The 22,249-nt window shown below is 35.3% G+C and overlaps 1 protein-coding gene across 1 annotated transcript in view; it reads left to right on the forward strand.

Annotated features, from left to right (window-relative positions):
- Positions 1 to 22,249, forward strand: part of LOC100647222 (apolipophorins) — a 46,300-nt gene that overhangs the window by 12,138 nt on the left and 11,913 nt on the right. Inside the window, exons 2-11 of the mRNA XM_003397272.4 lie at positions 12,022 to 12,054; positions 12,420 to 12,604; positions 13,046 to 13,228; positions 14,141 to 18,676; positions 18,923 to 19,429; positions 19,789 to 19,975; positions 20,322 to 20,538; positions 21,000 to 21,292; positions 21,735 to 21,929; positions 22,007 to 22,233. Coding sequence (XP_003397320.2) covers positions 12,022 to 12,054; positions 12,420 to 12,604; positions 13,046 to 13,228; positions 14,141 to 18,676; positions 18,923 to 19,429; positions 19,789 to 19,975; positions 20,322 to 20,538; positions 21,000 to 21,292; positions 21,735 to 21,929; positions 22,007 to 22,233 — 6,563 coding nt within the window. The remainder of the gene's footprint in view (positions 1 to 12,021; positions 12,055 to 12,419; positions 12,605 to 13,045; positions 13,229 to 14,140; positions 18,677 to 18,922; positions 19,430 to 19,788; positions 19,976 to 20,321; positions 20,539 to 20,999; positions 21,293 to 21,734; positions 21,930 to 22,006; positions 22,234 to 22,249) is intronic.

Here is a 22,249-nt window from a genome sequence, read left to right on the forward strand (position 1 = left end):
CATCGATGTTCGGAATATTTTTAAGAATAATTTTACATTGAATTACTAAGAATCTTTTTCCATTGATAAAGAATTTCCTTTCACGTGTACAATCAACTTATATGAATGAATTGCTCTCTTCACTCTTCCAGAGATATTAATAAATACTATAGATACTGCAGAAGGTGTATGAAAGATTTTCAAAGCTATTACAAATATTATTAGCTACGAATATTTACGAGTGGTCTGTAAAATGCTTGCGTACGAATACTTTGATTTTTATTTTAGATAACGACAGGCTACCCAATTATTTCTGAATGAATAAAATCCTTCTGCGAATGTGCACTAAATCTCAATGTCCATGACTATATATTTGAATATTATTTTTGTGAAAAAAGATAGAAAATAACTACCTTTTATATCAGACTTAATGAATGTAGTCCTAAAAGAGATCAAATGCTAAATTTTGTATCAAGCTTTTTATTGGAATATATAATAGCATTACACTTTCAAGGAGCAATGAGTGGTTTTTCTTCATCAACCGAAGAAACATTTGCTATTTAAATATTTACAAGGGACCGTTGGTTTCTCTGAGAAATACACATTTCAGCACAAGACACCAGGAGTTAAGAAGTTTCGAGGTCCAAGTAAATGAAGAAATAAAGAGCACTTGAGGCTATTGCGTGACTTATGATTCCTATTGGACGCAATGAAAGTTACCTTACAATTATACGAATTTCGGTCTTGAAGCAACCTTTGGTTCGTTATATTAGAGAATCAATTATTTCACACGTCGTTGCTCTACTAAAGAACGCTTCTATCGCTTGTCTACCATTATCATTCTTTAAGCGAATACATAAAAAATTCTTAAATATTTTTCAAGTTCGCAGAATTCTCCATAGACGTGAATTAATCATTCTCTGCAAATTAACGAATTGTTACTTAAAAAGGTAAAGGGTCACGACTCGTTTTTGTTCCAAGTTAGATTTCACATTTCTGAGAATTTTGTATAAATGAACCTCTATGAATATTACATTTGTACGATGAATACATTACTAGTTTTTTGTATCAAATGACGTCCCAATACGTAATACGTCCTCGAACGTATACAATAACATGCAAGAGACATCATTTGACGTCAAGGATTATTTGACGTCATTATTTCTTACCTAGCCAATTTCATTATTCCGTATGTTCATCAAATGTTATTCATAAGAAATAGACTGTGTAAATTTGTAAAAGTTCATATTATCGTTAAATTTGAAATTTCTTTTACTATTCAAATGTCACAACGAATTCTTCGCGTTGAATATTTTTGCGCAAAAGATCGAATAAAACAATAATTAAAGGATTTGTATATTTAAATCGTATTTGTTGAAGAAGAGGAAAGATAGAAATTTCATATCGAAGAATGTAATAATTTACCTATTACAAATATCAAATTTTGATGATACGAATAAGAATTCATGAATTTGTAACACATTCGAAAAAGTATTTGATTTATAGTTAGATCTTGTGGGTTCACTCAAATTGGTGAAAAGCGAGGCTTGTCTTCTTATCGCATTGCAGCTTCCTCGGCTCTTTATACCCTTCATGCGTGTTTCAATTTTTTCCAAAGTCGAAGTTGATGTAGGTACGGCGATGCAACCGGCCCTATGTCGTATCTCGTCTGTTTTATTGGGAAGTCGAGATCAAATCAATTTACCAAATGTCCGGTTGAACATAGGGGACCTGTAATCGTTTCAATGATATAGACCTCGTTCCAGCCAGTTATATGCCGCGAACTATGTGCATTAGCGGTCCAAGATGATTTTAGGTACTCTTGATACGGTGTTAAATTACCATAGAATAGACTGAACCGCGAGACACTGTCGCTACTTTTTTACGAAGAATCTTCGATTAACTTAATTCTACAGGGACAACCGTGTTTCTTAACCGTTTGAGTTCCAAGCAGCGGGATCGCGCTGTTTAGATTTTGTGTCGAAAACTCCCAGTACATTTGAACGCTACAGACGATTGATGGTATTTTGTACTTCATTGTTATCTTCTGAATAATTTTTACTAAACAAAACTTGAAATATTTATAAACTAATAGCACGCATATATAATAATATGGATGTATTTCATAAAATAGCAAATATGATAAGCGCTATTGCGCCGTCTGTTTCTCTTCGCAATCGATTAAGACAAGAACTATTGCGCTGTTCGGCATTTTTCGACCCTCCGTTTTCAAAGACCCCTGGGACTCAAACGGTTAATTACCTTAATGGAGTATTTTATCCTAGAACTTCGAAAAACTAGGTTTCATTGTATTTTATGTCTTTGAATTTTTAGTTTTAAATGAGAAGCATGTTTAGAAAATTTTTTCCAAACAACTTACAGGTTTAGAGTATGCCAAAGGTGGGGCTTTATTGATAAAATAAATTAGGATATGGCTATTTAATGAAAAGATAGTGAGGTGATAGACGTGATAGGTACTGAAGAAACACTCGAATATATTTAACAACAAATATTTATTAACAATATATTGTGTGTGTACACGTGGTGTAAAACTCGCGGCTACTAATTTCGGTTCGCGGTTTGCGATTACAAGTTCGAACTCGGGTCAATGCGTTTCGATATGCAATAAAAGTTTACATGATGATTGTCTAAGATGTCGAGCAACTCGGATCAGTGATTGCTGCCAACTACCAACTATCAATTCGGATAGGCGTCAAACGACTCACTTGTCACGTAAAATTAAGGCTTAGGTTTTAAAGACAAGAATGTTGAGCCGTAACTCAACTTTATGTTTCTTTTCTATCGAACTTCATTAAATAACACAAGTTTATAAGCACAATTTACACGACTGATCTGAGAAATGTTTTGTAGTTTTAGTGTCGAGGTGTTCTCGTATTATTACGTAGGAAAGCTCGGTGTGGGTGTGCCCCTTTGAACTAACAACGCGGATTCATTGTTCACACTTTTCGTTAGGAAAAATGAGGGTAATGATCCCCGATGCCAATTGGTTATAGCCCACGTTAATAAATGAAGATAGGAGGAGGAAGCCTCCTACCAACGTGGCTCGTAGGTGACATTGTTTGTGGGAAAAACCAGCTTTTCCGTTAGCCAAATATTCGGTTTTCCCATTAGATAACTACCTGCTTTCTCAGTAATTTGTTATAGTGAATCCTTCAGATTATTGAGGGTACGCGGTTAGGGCCCGCACATATCTGGCCTCTAATGTGGATTGACGTAACACACTCTCCGTCACGATAATGCTGCATAGGAAAACTATGATGGGGTGTGTTTAAGGATACGAGATCATCGGATTCGTTGAGGAAAGCGTTGATTCGTAAAGTGAGGAAAATGAACGTCGCTGTTAATTGGCTAATTTTGAGTTGGTGGTTGGAAAAGGATGCTAACTGCCCTTGAAAGTTGTGGGTGTTAGGTATAGGAACTGTTAAGACAAAGACTATTTGTCCCTTTGGAGGATCTTAGCTAAGTAAATTCCAAGATTGATAGCGGGTCCTTAGGCTAGCTGAAAATATTCTGTAAGAATGTATCGACATCTGGCGATCATCTTGTCCGTAGGATAGGATCTTTGTGTAGCGAGCCACGGGATAGAAACCGTTGGAAAGTTTACTGTGGAGTGCCGCTACAAAAGAATATGAAAGAATGAAATGAGAGAGGAATGTATTCTATAATACATTTGGAAATTTGCTTTTATAGCCTATTAGAGAGATATCTTGCAAATATCCTTGTGAAAGGCGCTAAAGAGAAACAGTAAGACGCAATAAGCAGAAACAAAGGAAATGGAAGGTTTTCGAAGCAATATCATTTGCAAGTCGCACTGTCGATTCAACTGTTCCAGACGATGTGTCTTCATTAGCAAAATTATAGTCGTTTAAAACGAAAGTTAGATTGTAAGGCTAAGTTGTGTGCAACCTTCAGCCGTAATTTACGCCACTTATAATTCCCGGGTGATACATTGTTGGAAGCCATGGAGCTTTCACGTGCTCATCGCGTGGAAAACTACACGGCTGCACATCCGCTTATCGCGGCTGCAGTACTGCAATTATCCCAGGTCGACTACAGTTACACGAGTCGCATCGAAAATTCATTTCTACCATCACTCGAGACGCTCTTAAACGATCCGCTGTCTTCCGTCGGATTTTCCGCGCGATTTTCCCCGTGGTCCGCGCGAAAATGTCGCCATGGGAAGAATAAAACGCGAGGGAGCTGCTTTTCAATATCTAGACGTGTAATCTGAAGATAATTTATCGGAAAAAGCGAGGTAAAGTCTCGAATAATGATAATTTCTTAAAAATGATATCCACGTGAAAGAATTGTAAAAACTTCTTAAGATATTTGGCAATAAATTTCTAAACAATTCGTGGAAAAAGTTATCTAAACCTTTAGTAACCATTTCTGCGACGAAACATCTTAATCTTTAAATATCTTAAATGTTGTGTTCCTCTTGACAACACGTTAACAGTAATTGTATTGATATGCAAGTACAAGTAGTTTTGTGACAAAAGTGTGTTTTCAATGTGTTCGAGAACTCAGACACGCGAAATTCAATAAGTGTACGCAGACTATCGGGACTGACTGTATTATAAAATTCCATGCTGTTATTTTTCACGAACAAACTTCGATAAATTACACTATGTAAATTTATTTCGACACGTGATATATAACATACGAAAGTGGTCACATAAAACAACAGCTGGCATTTCCACGGGACTAAAATTTCAAGCACTGCAGAGCGCGTGACACTTGCAATTTTCATGTGCAACCCAACGGCGATTACGCGCGCCGCGACGCTACGCCGACCGGCGAATCTCTGATAATCGGATAATGGAAGAGCAGAGAGAGAGAGAGAAAGAGAGAGAAAGAGACTGCGATTGCGGCCGACCGATTAATTTGCCGCCCCATTGCGAGCTCCCTGCTGCTCGTTCGAAACGAGACGGAAGCCTCGAGGTTCTTTCGAGGATCGTTTCATTTCGTTTTGAGATTGCGTCGGGATTTGTTCGATAAAAATTGCTCGTGGTTGCTGCCTTATCCTTAACGTTAGGTAGGCCATTTTACGAGATTCTTCCAGTTAACAGGAATGTCCTGCCCTCAGATTTCCGCCTTCTACATTTCCAACTTTATTTGAGGATTCATATAAATTGTGGGTGGTTGGAACATATTAAATCGTAGGATGCGAATTTGTTAATTTAGAATGAAACCTATGTACATTGTACGTACGTCGAAATACGAAGTTAGATTGTAAATTCGCAAAATCATTATCCGATTCTTTATTGCAGAAATTTCTTCTTTTATAGGAAACTGATAATCGAACAACACAGAGAAAAGAAATGACATTTTTTGGTTTTGACATTTTCAGATGACGTTACAGAAAAGAGAGATTTTAATATTCGATGCGCCGTATCAAACCCATAAAATGAAAACTATTTTTACCGCCTTCTAAAATATCTCAAATATATTAATTGTCATCCGTGAGAATGATTAATCTCGATGGAATTGATTCTATTTTTAGTAAAAGAAATTAGTAAAAAATTGACCAATTTGATTTTGATACGCGTAAACAAATAATTTATTTATTTCCTTCAAAATAAGTAGGAAAATAGATCGATAGAAACTTTTTGCCAATCCGCGATTTCAAAATGATTTTCAGATTTTTGGAAATTTTGATGGTTTCTGAATTTATCGAGACGGTTCTGTTTGAGGAACTGGAGAGTTTGATCATCGGTCAAAAATAATTCAACGATATGCGTTTGACAGAACATTACGAATGTTATATGAAAGAGTCATTCCCCTGCTGTCATATAGTATCGGTTATAATGATTTAAACATATCGAGGAAAACAAGAATTATTCTCTCGGGGGAGAAGTATATTTAATCATTTTTACAGTTTACGACGAGCGTTGCGAAGGGATTTATGTTATTGTACGAAAACATCTAAAAATGAAAAAGGAGAATTTTTTGTATACAAGTAAAAATTCTTCTTGTATGTAAACTTTAGCAAAACGTTTCCATAATTCCACTGTGTCTTGCGTTATTAATTTAACAATTTTTCAATCTCTCTCTAAAAACTTATTTCTAGTTTCTTAAAAGTAATGTATTATGTAATATTATAATGCGAAGATCTGGCAAAAATATTTCGTAACCAACATAATGAAAGAAATGTTCCCATTTTTCTTACAAGACATAAAAAGATACGGCTATTAAGAATATAAAAGGGCTATCAATTCACGAAAATATGAGAAGAGAAGAGAAATTATTAAATCACACATATCTGAAAAAACGAAACAAATTAGTTAATCCATGAAAATATGAAGGAATAAATCAAGTAATTAATCAACGAAAATATACAAGATAAAATAAATGATTAATCAGGGAAATTATAAAAAAATGAGAAGGAAGGATTAAATAAATACAAATGACCCAAATTGTTAATCTACGAAAATATAAAGTGGTTGAAAAAATTATTTATTCGCATGAATATCAAAAAATGATCCAAATTATTAATCTTTATATGCTGATATATAAATGAATCAAATTATTAAGCCTTGTGAATAAACAACTAACTTTTGCGCAATTTCATGTTTTTACGAACAGAACTAAAAAAAATGGAAGCCACATAAAAATCTGTTTCATCCACTAAAAATTGTAAAGGGTATCCTACGTCAAATATTTTATATACTTTTTGTATAGTCATAAATATGGAAAAAGTGAGGAATATTATTAGTCGATAAGAAATGTACGAAGAAGAAAAAGATTATTAATTCACGAAATCGTAAAACGCGAAATAAATTATTAATACGGGTAAAAGAGAAGCATTAACGATGATAAAATGGTTGATCGTCTTTTTTCGTATTATAATTCCGATCTAGATAATACTGTTGGCCAGAAGGATTGTGCTTATACGAGGATCAGTATTAATTTCAATCTACTGTGACCAACAGACTCCATTGTAGCTAAATCCAATCTGGATTCAGTAAAAGGGAGAAATAGCGAAGCACTACGTGACAGGAAACGCTCAGAGGTTTGGAGCACTCTTTATCGTAATTTATCATGACCTTTCTTACAAAAGAGTACTGACGTTGCGTTATTTACTTCAGAAAAACGTTAGCGGAATACCAAAATAATCTCTTTACATTCAAAAATTGCTATCATTATTAAAAGAGACAGGAAGGAGAAAGAAAAAGTAGATTGCAGCAGAACACGTAGAGGATGTTTGCTTTTGCTCTTTACCATTTTATTATGATAAACTTGGAGATGGAAAAATGGAATTCCTTGAAATATTTAAATCATATTCTCAGCGATTTAAAATCTTCTTATTTAATTCGATTTAAAACTAACGATAAGAGAAGAAAATATTTTAGAAATCTTCTTTGACAATTTCCTAAAGAAGTTACAAATTAGTATATTGCTATATTAAACGTGCACATCAGAAAACAAAATTTCTTGAAATATTCCTATTATACTGTTAATAGTTTGAAAACTCTGAGATTTCATTTAATCAGAAATAAAAACAGAATGATTATATTATGAACTATTATTGCTTTATAATTATTAGTTTACAATAATATACTTATTGGAAAATAATTTCTAAATAATTCATCTACAGCAATTTAGTGCATTAACGTTATGAACATTTCGATTCTTTAAACTTCATGAAATTATCGAATCTAAATGGGAGCAAACATAATGACAGAAAACAAATCATTGGAACTCCCTTTCGTTGTGACAATTAAAAAAAAACAGGGTTTGATAATATAAAATATTAGAAAAAATGTAAATGAAATTGTATTAATGATAACGATGCAATTAATTAAATAATTATTGTTATTCTTATTAAGGTTGAAGTATCTATTGCAATATCTCTAACGTTACTTTTATATGTTACGACAATATCACCAGCGGTAAAAGAAAATTATTGCAATAACTTCGACGTAGTTTTTGTTCAGCTAAAACCCGAGAAAAGCGCTATGTTAAGCATGCAGTTTATCGGCAGTCATTGTACTCGTAATCGTTTACCAAGTTCTATCAGGAACAAAATAACAAATGACACCATATTTTAAAAATGAAATGTCAACGCTATAAATACATTACAGGACTTTAAGATATTTCGAAAACGCTACTTTAGATTGTGAAACTAATATTACAGAAGTCTTTTCTGCACTTAATAGATAATCAATATCACGTTAATTGCCTGTTTGCGCTACAACTCTTTTATGCTTCATTTGGATTTAGTAAAAAACATGTAGCTGATTACGATACATAGAGATCACAATATAAATATTCCGGACAAGTAAACTTGTTTGGTAATTCTATTTTTACAATCGTTGAAACTACTTTGTTCTCGTATGTAATGAAAAGCAGGTTGAAATGCAAAAAACTTGACGATCGTGATAAAGTGAAAATATCGGTAGCTGTAAGAACTTCACGTTTCACTTAAGATGATTTGAGAGTTTAAGAAAAAATCAGCTGGAATATTAACGTCGATTGGATAGTGTCGTTTGTTTCTAAAAATCTCAAAGGCCATGATAAAGTCTAAATGACGGATCACTTAGTCTCTCGCAATGCACAATACACTGCCGACAAGAAGAAAAACCCTGCGGATACGATAAAAAATCTTATTGACTCGTTTTATAATCGATAACATTTTTACGCGAGACACTGATTAGCCTCCGGGGGGAAGAGCGACATATTTGCTCAAAGGAGGCTTGAACCTCGTAGTAAGGTCGCCTCGATAACATGATAATCGCTGACTTTGCTGACCCTCGATCTTGAAACGCTTATTTTTAGTCGATTGGTTCTTGATGCTGGGACGCAAAATTAGGCATATGTGCTTTATAGAAATTATCAGGATCGTGAGTTTCTATAAAACATCCAAATATATTCCAATATACTTCTTATATCCTGATAAAATAATAATACAACTTACATTTTAATATTTTTCGATAAGTTTGCATTTAAACAACATGTACGCATTGGTTAGTCCATTGGTTCAAATTAATTAATACATTCGAGAAACGAAGGTAAATCATTGATATCGATATAAAATACAATACTTGAGCAATTATAATAATGCATTTTAAAGAATGAGAATATATCCTGTTTATAAAAATTTTGGATCTTTCTTGATGATAAGTATAACTATCGAATGAAAAATGTTTAGGATGAAAGTGTGAAGATGAAAAGAGGTTCAAGGTACAAGCTTTTTAAACGTTTAAACGTCAAAGGGCTTAAAAAGTATAATAACCTAAAATTCTTGTTTAAAGGGTCACTTAAGTAAACGAAGAAGAAACGTTGTGCTAATGGAAAGGGCAAGAGATAGTAAAATATTGCTCGATAAAGGAGGCAAGAGTTATTAAAAGTTTTCCAGCGAATGAAGCCGCCGTAAGCCCCCTATGCGCGCATTTTCTACGACGTTATCTACTTTCTACATTATTATCCGCTGGAAATCTACATGGTGGATAAAAATGGGATAAAGTAGCTCGGTGATAGAAGCTTCTTAAACACGAGACTTTTCATAAACATTCGCCGTGCATATTTTTTATATCGTTTGCCTACCTATCTTCTGCATGCATCGCTGAATTTTAACGAGTCTTATAGAACAAAAAATTCGTTACTTTAATATTTTATAGGGTGGCCGAGTTTTCCCAAACGAATTTTACTTCTACATTAAAATGATGATGAAAGATGTTATCGAATTTTTGCTTAATATGATAGTTTATTCATTTTTCTATAGAAGTTAATGGATTATTTCGTTCAGATAAATAAAATTTCTAATATTTCGCTTATTGCACAAATAATTTATTCTAAATTTTAATTAAGATTAAGCTCAATCTTTGCCATTAGAATTAAGTAGAGTCAATTATTTTACAAAATTTTATGCGAAATTTTAATTAAGATATATAAATCTTAATTTTTACTATTGACACTAATTAAAACTAATATCGTAACATGTAGTTTTTATTTTCAGTTAATCTTAAATTAATTAATCTTAATTAATCTTTCGGACAGAAATAAGACAAAAAAAAATATGCGGCATTTAAGAAATTTAATTTATCAAGTGGCAACGAATAATGGAAATACAAACGATTGAAGAATATGTAATTATCAACGGAAGATCTTTCAAACGATACCAATAAAATAATTATTCATCAAATTATCGATTCGTCGATATTTCTATAAATTATTTATTCATTGATAATTTCTTGATACACAAAGATGTAACGGACGAATGCTTGTAACTGATAAATAATTTAAACGACGTTAGGACAAAATGATTAAGGACTCTGAAGGTAATAATTTTATAGGAAAAAATAATTAATAATCCTAAAGAATCTAAAGTTCCTTAAATAAGTTTTTATCGCAGTAATAACTTGTGAAACAACTCAAGTCACTGTTTTAACTATATTATATGAACATACTATGTCAACAACATTATTCTATTCCAATCTATAATCCAAACTATCGAACTACCCCGAGTGAATTGGAAATTTCATCGGGACATCGCTTCGCTGACAAGCCGAAATATTCGGCAGAACTGTCGAACAGACACTGAATTTCAAGCGCGTGACTACCACTGGACCGAGGGTGAAGCGTGCTTTCTTTTTCGTTTCTCGCCAACCAATTTATCAGAACCAACTCGAAACGGGTCTAGATTTCGCGTCACGTGCCGAAATCCTTTAGCAACGCAGAAGTTTCATTGCGTGTGCCACGGCAAGAAGAACAAAATGGTTCTCGAGGGAATCTAGAGGTTATATAGCGAAAGTCGATTAAATACGACGGACGAATTAATTTCGACTAAGTTGCGAGTAATATTAGACCAACCTAATGGAGACAATGTTTCATCGTCTCTATTATTGCAATAACATACTGACGAATGGACTGCGAATTTTTATGTAATTTCATATTTTCCTAAACGTGGCTCAGAAAATAGAATTTATGTCTATAGATATTTATTTCACTCGCTAAATATTATAACGATTATATTATATTATATATTATATTATAGCGATTTTCCTTAATTATTTTACGTATTTTTGTATATTATGTGCATTCTCTACATTTTTATAATCTTATATTTTATGTAAGTAAATAAATATCCATGCAAATTAGCGATGAACAAGAGCATTCATACTTTTAGCGTAGAATATGATCTTTTGTTAAACTTTCAGTGGTTGAAAATAGCTATGGTACCAACTTTAGCCCTTAAAACAATCATATAGAATTTGAGCCTATTTGAACCACGACATGGCTTTGAGAAATGGAGAACGATAATTTGTTGAAGGTGGATAATGAAAACCGACAGGACCTATGAAATGATCAAAGATATTATTGTGGATTACGATACGATTAGTATCGTTGTTATGCTATTACATTGGGTGATTGGGTATGATTTAGTTATTATGCTGTTACACATTATTATGCACTGGCTGGCCCGTGTTTATGCGACGTCAAAACAAATCTCGATGTGACCAACTATTGGCCCCTTAATGACGAATTCAAGTGGGCGTTTTAAGCACCGGCCCGACTTATTCAATGCAACTCTCCCTCTTTGCTGCTCTATTGAGCGTTATAAATCGTTACCAAAATTGACTGACAACGTCCAACGATGGAATAAGTTAGGGCAATTAAAATTAACGCCGACAATAGGATCATGGTTGAACACTGAAGATTAAGATCTTTTGTTACTTTGTTGCGATTCTGAGATTCTTTAATCGATGTCTGCGAAGATTTTATTGTAGCAGTGAATTCTGATCGTTTTCGATAATAATAGACGATGACGAGCAGAATGTTTATGCATTTATCAATAGAAAATCTAAATATGCAAAGATATACAGAGATATACAAAATATTTAAAGTAAAATACTGTTTATATAATAATACTTAAAGAATGAAACAAATCTCCGTTTAGGTTACATTTTGTTAGTTTTGTTTAGAAAAATTTGAATTTGCATAAACATTCATAGTCTAGTGATAATAAGATCTATCGTTAGTACAATCTTTTTAATGTACTCTTTATCTCTATTGTTGCAGCTAAATCAGGATGCACAGTCGGTTGCCGTGGAAGTAAGTATTTGATCTTAAACATTTTTTACCCCTTTGCCTTATAACATCCAATCAAAACCCACGATATATTTGTATCATTTTATCATTTGATAATTACAATTCAACAAATACAGACTTCGTGTGCGATGACGCTCAGTTTCAACTCTAACTGCAACTTTAACTTTTCGAAGTGATTATATTACATACAAATATTTTGCGTGTATTTCGATATTTTGATTTCGAGATTTAATTTGCATTCGATGTTACAATACTTTAATGATCGCATGAAAAATGTTCCAAAAGATCGTAGGCGGGCAGACGGTTAATTCGAAAAGCCCACGACACTCGTAGTTTGTTTAACAAAGCTTCTCTGTCTTTTTAAATAGTGCACCCAAAAAAGGCGTATCAGGAAGGGCATACGTACGTATATAACTTAGAGGGTACATCAGTAACATCTGTCACTGGCGCGCAAGGAGATGCAACTCTTAAACTGGCAGCCACCGTAGAATTGTCCGTGAAACCGGATTGTGTGCATCAACTGCGGTTGAAGAACGTCCAAATCAACGGAGCGGTATTATTTTAACTTTCTTTTTTCTCTATTTCTGCATTCTAATCTGACGTCAATACATATAAATTCCATACATATAAATAAGGCGATACCAATAGCTACCTCCTTATCGATTTCGATGCCTTGACATAAATATAGTTTCGTGTATCACACACTTTGTAGACGCTTGATGCATTTTTGAAATTTGAAGATGATAGAATGCACAGAATACATATAATATACAAAAATATGATGTTCCTATCAGCAGAATATTCATTATAATTTTTAATAGGTAATATGAATCCCTATTTAATTTCTCCTTTTTTACTTGTTCTACTTATTCTTTTCTTCTGTACCTACTCTATCTGCAGAGTCGTAAATTTGCATCGATATCCACAATCCACATATAACATATAAAATAGATATGTACTTACATTTACTGACGAAGTAAAATACATTTTTCAGCCACCGTCGACGCCAGACGTTGAACAATTTCCGGTCCAATTCAATTACCACGATGGCCATATTGACACTCAGCTCTGCACCGACTCAGGTGACTCCCAAGCATCTCTTAATATCAAGAGAGCAGCTGTTTCCATGTTCCAATCAGCTGTTATGCAGGATAACGGTGTAACGACACGTCACGAGGTTTGTGAAACCTGAAAGAATATTATTCAACATGATTCATAGCTAATTTCCTTTCTCAGCAATAACTTTATATAAGCTTTAGAAATTTAGTGAATTTTCTAATATAAACTTAATTTTATAGAAACAAAAATTTTAATCACAGATCCAAAGTATCACATTTTATATAAAATATTTTTAGTTGCTAATGTTCCGTCATAATCAAATGGCCGGCTGCAATTTAGGATAGTAGACATAAATAGTCTTCATTGTTTACACTATGGGATATGTAATAAAAGTGGATATCTCAAAAATCTAGAATCTAATCAAAATACTTTGTATTTACTTATAACAATGATGAAATGAATATAATAAATTTCAAATTGCAATAACTTTGAAACTAATATATTCTTTAACGCTTAAGATTTTTAAAATTTTAGAAAATTTTCTTGTAGTGAACTGAATACAATATACATACATTAATATATATATATATATATACATTGTATATGAATATACATACATTAATGCACAAAAATACACAAGATTAATACGACTAAATGCATCATCTCAATCTATTTAATTTTCCAAAAATATTGCTAAAATATTCTTTTCTATCTATAACTGTTTTAAAGATATCGCTACTTCTAGTTATATGGAACACCTAGTATGTACATGAAAGATGAGTCTTTCGTCAATGTTTAGTGCATACTCGCCTACGGCAATAGAGAGAAGAAAGTGTAAATTTGATATATGAAAATTATTAATTTCCATATTATATATTTTTTATGCTGAAAGTAGTTCTTCATTGTTTTTATCGAATATAACCTCAGTTTGTAAAATTATATATTTTTGCGCATCATCTATCTTCTAAACTTCTTTTCGTTGGCCACTGTACATAAACCAAACATTATCATAATCACATCATCTTTTCAGACTGACGTGATGGGAACCTGTCCAACAGAGTTTAACTTCCGCAAGGAAGGTGATTCTCTGATCGTAAATAAGAATAGAAACCTTGCTCTGTGTGCATTCCGGGAGAACGTGGACCAGGCGCTCGTATCTGGCAGCATGGACACAGCGGCTGGTTGGAAATCTTCTCCAGTTCTCGGTTCGCAACAATCGATCGAACAACGTTTCAAACGCGGTATTTTAACCAAGGCTGTATCCAAAGAAGTATACAATCTCGTTCCATTCAGCCACGGAAGCGCCGGTGCCAAGACTACTGTGGAAACTACACTAACCTTAAAGAACGAAAAGAGTGACAATCCCACCGCAGAAGTGTCCCAACCAAAGACTATCATCTTTGAAGCTCCACACCCAGTATTGAAATCCTCTCCGGAAGCCATTAACAATGCGTTGAAAGCTGCCAAAACTGAAGTAGCCTCGCGGCGTACCGTGAGACCAGAAGCAGCTGCGAAATTCGCTGATCTTGTGAAGGTTCTCAGGTTAAGCAACAAGAATGACATCCTTTCTGTGTACCGGAAGGTTCGTTCCGACAAAAATGATCAGAAGCTATTACTGGATGCTCTGTTCCAAACTGGAAGCGGTGAAGCAGCGGAAGTTGGGATAGAACTAATGAAGAGCAAAGATCTCTCAACTGTCCAGACTCTTCTCTTCTATGCCAGTCTAACTCTCATTCGCCATGTTCATTTGCCATCGGTATCAGCCATAACGACTCTTCTGGACCAGCCTAATCTACCCCGACTTGGCTATCTTGGAGTTGGTCAAGTAATCGGCAAGTACTGTCAAGTACATTCCTGTGACAATGTGCCAGAAGTGAAGCAGGCGGTGCACAAGATTCGTGAGAAAGTAGGTAACGGCAAAACCAAGACCAGAGAACAGGAAAACATCGTCGTCTCGGCTCTTAAAGCTCTGGGTAACACTCAGTTCCTTGATGACGCTACCTTGCAGAAATTGGCCAATATCGGTGCTGATAAGAACGTACGAAATCGTGTGCGAGTCGCTGCTATTGAAGCTTTGCCAACCAGGTGCACGATGAAGTGGAAGAATGTCCTGTTTAAGGTGCTAGCTGATCGAGAGGAAGACAGTGAAATTAGGATCAAGTCTTATTTGTCTATGGTCGCCTGTCCTTGTCCACACACGGCCAGCCTTCTGAAAGAGGTCCTGGATAAGGAGACTGTCAATCAAGTAGGATCTTTCATCCAAAGTCACTTGAGAAACCTGAGAGCTTCGACAGATCCTAGCAAACTGAATGCCAAAAATCACCTTGGACTGATCAAGCCTCGAACAAAATTCCCGGAAGACTTCAGAAAATTCTCCTTCAACAACGAATTATCTTATAAGATGGACTCGCTTGGTGTCGGTTCTACCCTTGAAAACAATGTTATATACAGTCAAAATAGCTTTGTACCACGTTCCACAAACTTAAACATGACAATGGAGCTCTTTGGACGCAACTTCAATTTTCTTGAGTTGAATACACGTGTAGAGAATTTGGACAGAGTGATTGAGCACTACTTTGGACCCAAGGGAAAAGTCTGGGAGGTCTTGGAAGACTTGAACACTGAAAGTACCAGTACAGCTACATCGCTTGGTAAATATATTAAGGAACGATATGAAAAGATTAGACCTAAACGTGATGTGAAACAGGCAGAATTGGATAAATTCGCGAAGAACGTGCATTTGAGGAACAACGAGGTCGATCAGGAATTAGATGTAGACTTATCTGTCAAATTGTTTGGTGTTGAACTAGCGCACTTGAGCTATCAAGGTGATACCCACAAGCTGAATCCTAAAGCCATCATCGACAAAATTTTCGACAGCCTCGAAAAAGGCTTCGGCGTTGTCAAGGACTTAGATTACGACTTCGAGAACTGTCTCCAATTCCTCGACAGTGATTTAGTGTATCCGACCGGTTTGGGAAGCGCATTAAGTCTTGGTCTGACTGGAACAAGCGCACTTCGTTTGAAGACTGGTGGAAAACTGGATCTTAAAGCTATTTTGAATGACCCGAAAAACGCCGAATTTAAACTTCTTACTGAAGCAAGTGTTTCTGTCAATATCGTCGGAAATATGCTCGTTAAAGCACCTGGAGCCGAATCTGGAATGAAGATCGTTACTACTCTTCATTCAGCTACCAGCAATGAATTGATTGCCTCTGTATTAGACGGACATGGCATTGATATTCACTATAGCATTCCTGAGAAGACGCAAGAGATCATCAACGTGGAGAGCGAGGTGTTATTCTCCTCTGGAGCCAAAGGAAGTGAATATGTAGCTCCTAAATTCGCAAAGGGCAAGGAACACTCCGGTTGCTTCGAACAGCTAGCCAGTATTCTTGGTCTAACCATCTGCGGAAAAGTATCATATCCTTATCAAGATCTCGGTACCGTTATCCAAAAACCCCTGTTCCCCCTAAGCGGACCAGCCAAATTTGCAATCACCTTGAATAACCCACAAATCAACAAATATCACTTCAAACTTGACCTCAATATCAAAGACGAGAAGAAACGTTCCTTCGAACTTTTGCTGGATAATGAAAGTAGCGGGTCTAACAAGCGTCTAGCGTTGATGGTCGAAACAGGTATCGAACCTAACAGGTACATCAAGGCAGCTTTGGACACGCCTATTAAGAAAGCTTCCGTGGAAGCTGTACTTAAGAATACTCCAAAGGAACGTACTGTGAGTATCACTATTCTTCACGATCAGATGGAGTACTACGGTGTTATAGGGGTAATAGCTAGTGGAAGCAAATACAAGCCTGTGTTGGAGTACAAGGTACCCGAGCATATCATAAAACTTGCTGGTCCGGAGAAGCTGACACCATACAAATACAATTTGGAAGGCACGATAGATGTTTCTGATTACGAAGGTGGTCAAAAGTACGTGTTCGACAAGGTAGCTTTCGTTATTGGTGGTGCAAAAGTAATTGTTGTTGATGGTAATCTCGCATGGACACCTACCAGCATTAACGTGGACACGGTTATCAGTCAAGAATCAAACAGGAACATAGCATTCAAATTGGATGGCAAGAAAAACAACGACGACTACAAACTCTCAGTTTCTGCCATTCCAAATGATCCGAACAGTGCATTCAACCTGAACTGGGAGTTCAACAGAGAACCAAATGAAATGGGACAAAAACTCGTGTTCATTTACGGACCTGATCCAAAGTCTGAGACCAATCGCTTGTCCTTAACACAGAAAGTTGTTTACAAATTAGATCCCAAGGATCTCCTTTGGTCTGTATACAGCGACCTCACGTACCCGGTGAGCAATCTTAAATTGAAATACGATGGAAAGCTAACCCGCAAATCGATCAATACTGACATCGAAGTGAAATATAAGTCGTTCAAGTATGGGACCGAATTATCTGCCAAGAGAGACACGGAGGTACCTGGTGACTACGAAGTTGAACTGGAAGTTGAATTTATGGAAAACAGCATTGAAGTGAAAGGCAAGCGCGTCATTCTGGATGGACGCAGGAGCCAATTCACCAATTCTCTTGAAATGAAACCAGGTGGCAAATACAGCGCCGATGGACTGGTGGTCCATGATATTGGCAAGAACAACGTGAACCTACTACTGGATGGACACTTAAATCTGAATGGAGTGAAGGTGAAAGTTGACACTATTTTGGAGGTTAATCCTCAAGTTCTTAACTCTGTCATCGAGATGAAAGTCGACAGTGTGACCTACATCAGCTTCCAATTGAAGACCAAACATAGTCCATATCCGTGTGGTACTCTGAGTGTTAACTTGAAGAACTATTTAACAGCTAATGGTAATTACTGTTACAAAGGTAGTGAAGGAAACGCAAACCTGAACGTAGATATTCCTAAGATCAACCGGAAAATCAAGGCTACCGCTACTTTAACTGTTTCTGGATCTCAACACGTAGGCAATCTCGAGCTTCTGTACGATGCTGAGAAGGATCCTAGCAAACGTCTCAAAGTGTCCACTGTATCTGATATCACAAAGACGTCCGTAGACACGAAAAACGTGATAGAGTTCTTGAAATACAAGTTGGAAGCTAACGCCAAAGGTCAGTTACAAGGCACTCTACAGGATGGCCAGTTACAACTAGAAGCTGATGTTACTTTACCCAGTGGTCGACACCTCGTGTACAAAGGAAAACGTAACAGCGCGAAGAAGGAGAACAAATACGATGTACGCGTGTCGAGTGAATTGGCAGATTACGAACAGAAGGGTGGACCATCGAGGAAATTCATTTACGATACTAACATACAAGATCTTGATCTGGTGGCGATAACGTTCAAAGGCAACGCTAACTTGAAGTACATCAATAAGGACGGAAAGGACGTGAGATTAACATGGAGTGGAAAGAACCTGGAACAAGCGGATAAAGGGAAGCTGAGGGAATTGAGCGTAGAATTAGACGGAGCGAATATTCCGAAGAAGCTACAAGCTCAGCTTGGCTGCTCTCATGATGCCAATACTGGAACGTACAGCGTCGAGTCGTCTGTCGGAGATGATTTCTCGTTGGCGGTAAGAAATTTCTTCAATTCTTTTCCAATTCTAAAGGCTATTTTAAACAAATTTGAAACCTAAATATGCGAGTTCTTCCAAATTAAAAAAATTAATAAATCTACCCATCTAGGGCTCTTAATAAGAGTAACTATATTTAAATAGATATTTTTAATAACTTTTCAACTACTAAATAACATTAAAAATCAGAAAATCAACAAAATTGTAGTTATCGCTAATATTAATTGAGATCAATTAATTTTATAGAGCAAAGTAAATCTAAGACACGGAAACAATGTCGACAAACCATACAGAGCGGACGGTGTTCTGAAAATGAAATTGCCTAGCGAGAAGCTCCAAAACCTGAAGCTCGAGCTCTCCTCAAGTATGTTGAACTCTGATGAGGCGGATATCATGAAAGCTACAGACAACATAAAGCTGACATACAACAACGATCACAAGATCGAATTAGATTCAGAAATTGAGCTGAAAGGATTGAATAAGGACATGGAAGGTCCCAGCGAAGGTCAAGGAAGACTTACTTTGGACATTGTGAATCTTCCTCGTATACAATTATCGAGCAACTATAAGTACAATCCAACGCCAGAGAAGAAGACAGCTATGGTGAATTTGGATGGCCAGTTTGGAGAGAAGGCAATTTCGTTTAGATCTGATAACGAATACCTTCCTACAGTCGCTATCGTCAACATCAAGGCTAAAGCCAACTTACTCCATGAGAAATTGCGCAACGTTGATTTGCAACTCGCTTACAAGGTATTTTACGATTTAAGTACTTTTATTTTGCCTTTGATTCTTTAACCTTCTCGTAATCCTCGAATCGTTATATGTTATATGAAATATGAAAGGAATATTTATCAGGATGGGATAAAATATATGAGAAATATATATGTAAGAGACGTAAATAAAATAATTCTTTTGTGCTATTCACAACTTCTAATATAGTGGACTAGAAAATAAGAAAGAATTACTTGGTCACATAAAACAGATCTCAAAATGAAAAAATCTGACTAAAGTTTGGAAAATAATGCTAATATAGAAAACTCGACAAAATTTAATAAATTTACTAGCAGGATACTTGTTCATCTAATTTCTTATTTCGTGTGATTTTGCAGAGATTGAAAGAAGAAAACAAGCTAACAATCGACAGCAAAGCAGTTGCTGACGGTAACAAATATACTCTGAATGGTGAAATGCAGTATTTGGACACGAGTAGTCTGTTCCACGTAACATCTGCATGTCCGAATGGAAAAACCGAGATATTCTCCAAATTCCAAAAGCTCAATGAGAAGGAATACAAAGGTGACTCGAGCATCGATATATCGATAGTATTCTTCTAGAAGGATCACTGCAATTTTGTTTTGCAATTTCTCATTTCATTGTTTATATTTTATATTCATTGTTTATATTCATTTAGTATTGTACTTTTGTTAGAACAGTTAACTGATAAGATTTTATGAAAAACTAGCTAACAATTACAAGAATGTAATCAATACTTTTAATTTAAATCTAAAATGAAGGAGAGATAATATTATTAGACTGTGATATATGTATAATCTTTTTGTAGATCATTTTATATGTTGTTTTAAAATTGAGAATTTTTGTTTCAATTAATTACAAATGGCCAAATTTTTGTATCATATTACAGGTGAATGGATAGTGGACACTGCTAAAGGATTTGCCAAGGCTGATGCGCACGTGGATCTCGAAAGTATCGACAATTTCGTGATTAACGCGAACTTTGATAGCGACAAAATCAAATACCGCAAGATCCATGCTGAAATCGCCAACAAACCAACACCAAAGAACGGCAAGCTTATCACCATGGCTGTGACCAGCGATGGCAAGAACATCGTAACTGGAAGGTATTCCTCTCAAATTTTTTTACGATCTTTATGAATAGACTGTGGATATTTATACAGATTTGTATTTTTCCGAACGTAATTAACGAAATGGAACGTAATCAAATAGATACTTATTCCCCTTACTAAATATAATTACGTGTGTTTTAATTTCTATATTTTCTCATTCGTTTTCTATATTTTTATGAATGGAATTAAAAGAACGGAATGTAAAAATAAATTTACTCTATGTTTTTCCATATTGCATATATAGAATACATATGGAATTTTGTTTTTACATATATAAATGTGTCTGTATTTTGGACATCAATGAAATACAATTCCCTAAAAATTGGCCATTTTATATATGTATCCTAAAATTTTTCATAACTGCATAAGAAGAACATCCGCAGTTTATTTATCAATTTAATACAATGTACCCAATCAGGATATAAATATAGGTACATGTTGTATTATATATCCAGCACAAACTACAAACGTCGTGATGAGGATGGAAAGATCGTGGTGGAGGGTAATGGAAGCATGAAGCTCGGCGATGATACAAGGAGCTCCTCCTTCAAATATACTCGTCAACAATTGAGTCAAGAAAAAGATGGAGAAGTTGGCGTGGCAATAGTGTTGAACGTGAATTTCGAGCCATCTGCCATCGTGGGTGAATTAAAACTATCGAACAAAGAGCTGCACGTGTTCAATAGCTACTGCGAGCAGAAAAAGGACTGCGCTCAGTTCAAACTTCAGTCGATTATGAACGTTGAACGTGAGTAATGTTTCCATAGTCTTAAACGTCATTCAGATTAGGCAGGTTACTTGACTTTAGATCGTATTGATTCGACTTCAAGTTTAGGTTCGTATCAACAAGTCGAGTTATCCGATTTAGAATCGTTCGAGTTCAAGCAACCAAATTGGAATCGCTATTGGAATCGCAGTGAGAAAAAGAATTCTCAGAATTGTTAGAAAACGAGTTAAAAGAAATGCTCAACTTAGATCAATCTTAGGTTTCGTTGGAAAAGTTAGCGGCAGAAAATGCTGTAAAAAATCAATTCAAAATGTCTAGAATAATTTCATGATTTATTTTTATTTATTTTAACTATTAATCTAACGATACTTAGTGCAATTACTAATTTAGTTAAAATCGTATCACAACGTATAAGAATTTTCAATGAGATTTTCAATGAAACTTCGAATGCTTTATTTTTCAGAGAAAAAATTACTAAAACATCAAGTAACGGTAGAAGTCGATCTGAAGAAGTTCAACGTGCCCGTAGAATTTGGCCTGAAGACCAGGACGGAGTTGAAAAACCCAATATTCGACCACAAAACGAATCTCTATCTCCATTCTTCAAAGGACAAGACCGAATACACTTATCAATTATACATTCATCCTAAAGAAGCTGGTAAAAACGAGGAATAATTGTTGAAATAATTTCAAACGTTAATGGAACTAATATATTAATAATATTTATGATTACAGCTTCCATTGTATCTTTGCCTTCCCGTGAAATAGCTGCTATTTTCACATACGATCTACCTAAGACCAAACAGACCGCGTCATACAAGGTCGACGCATCTCTTTATCTGGACAGAAAGAACAAACCATCTGATAAGACCAGTTTGTCTGTCAATGGAGACATTAACATCGATAAGAACAGCATATCCCTTAATGGAGAAACGAAATTCTCGTATCCAACGCAGTCTAAGGTAACATTAATATGAT

The sequence above is a fragment of the Bombus terrestris genome, chromosome 8 (genome assembly GCF_910591885.1).
Source record: "Bombus terrestris chromosome 8, iyBomTerr1.2, whole genome shotgun sequence".
NCBI classification, from domain to species: Eukaryota; Metazoa; Arthropoda; class Insecta; order Hymenoptera; family Apidae; genus Bombus; species Bombus terrestris.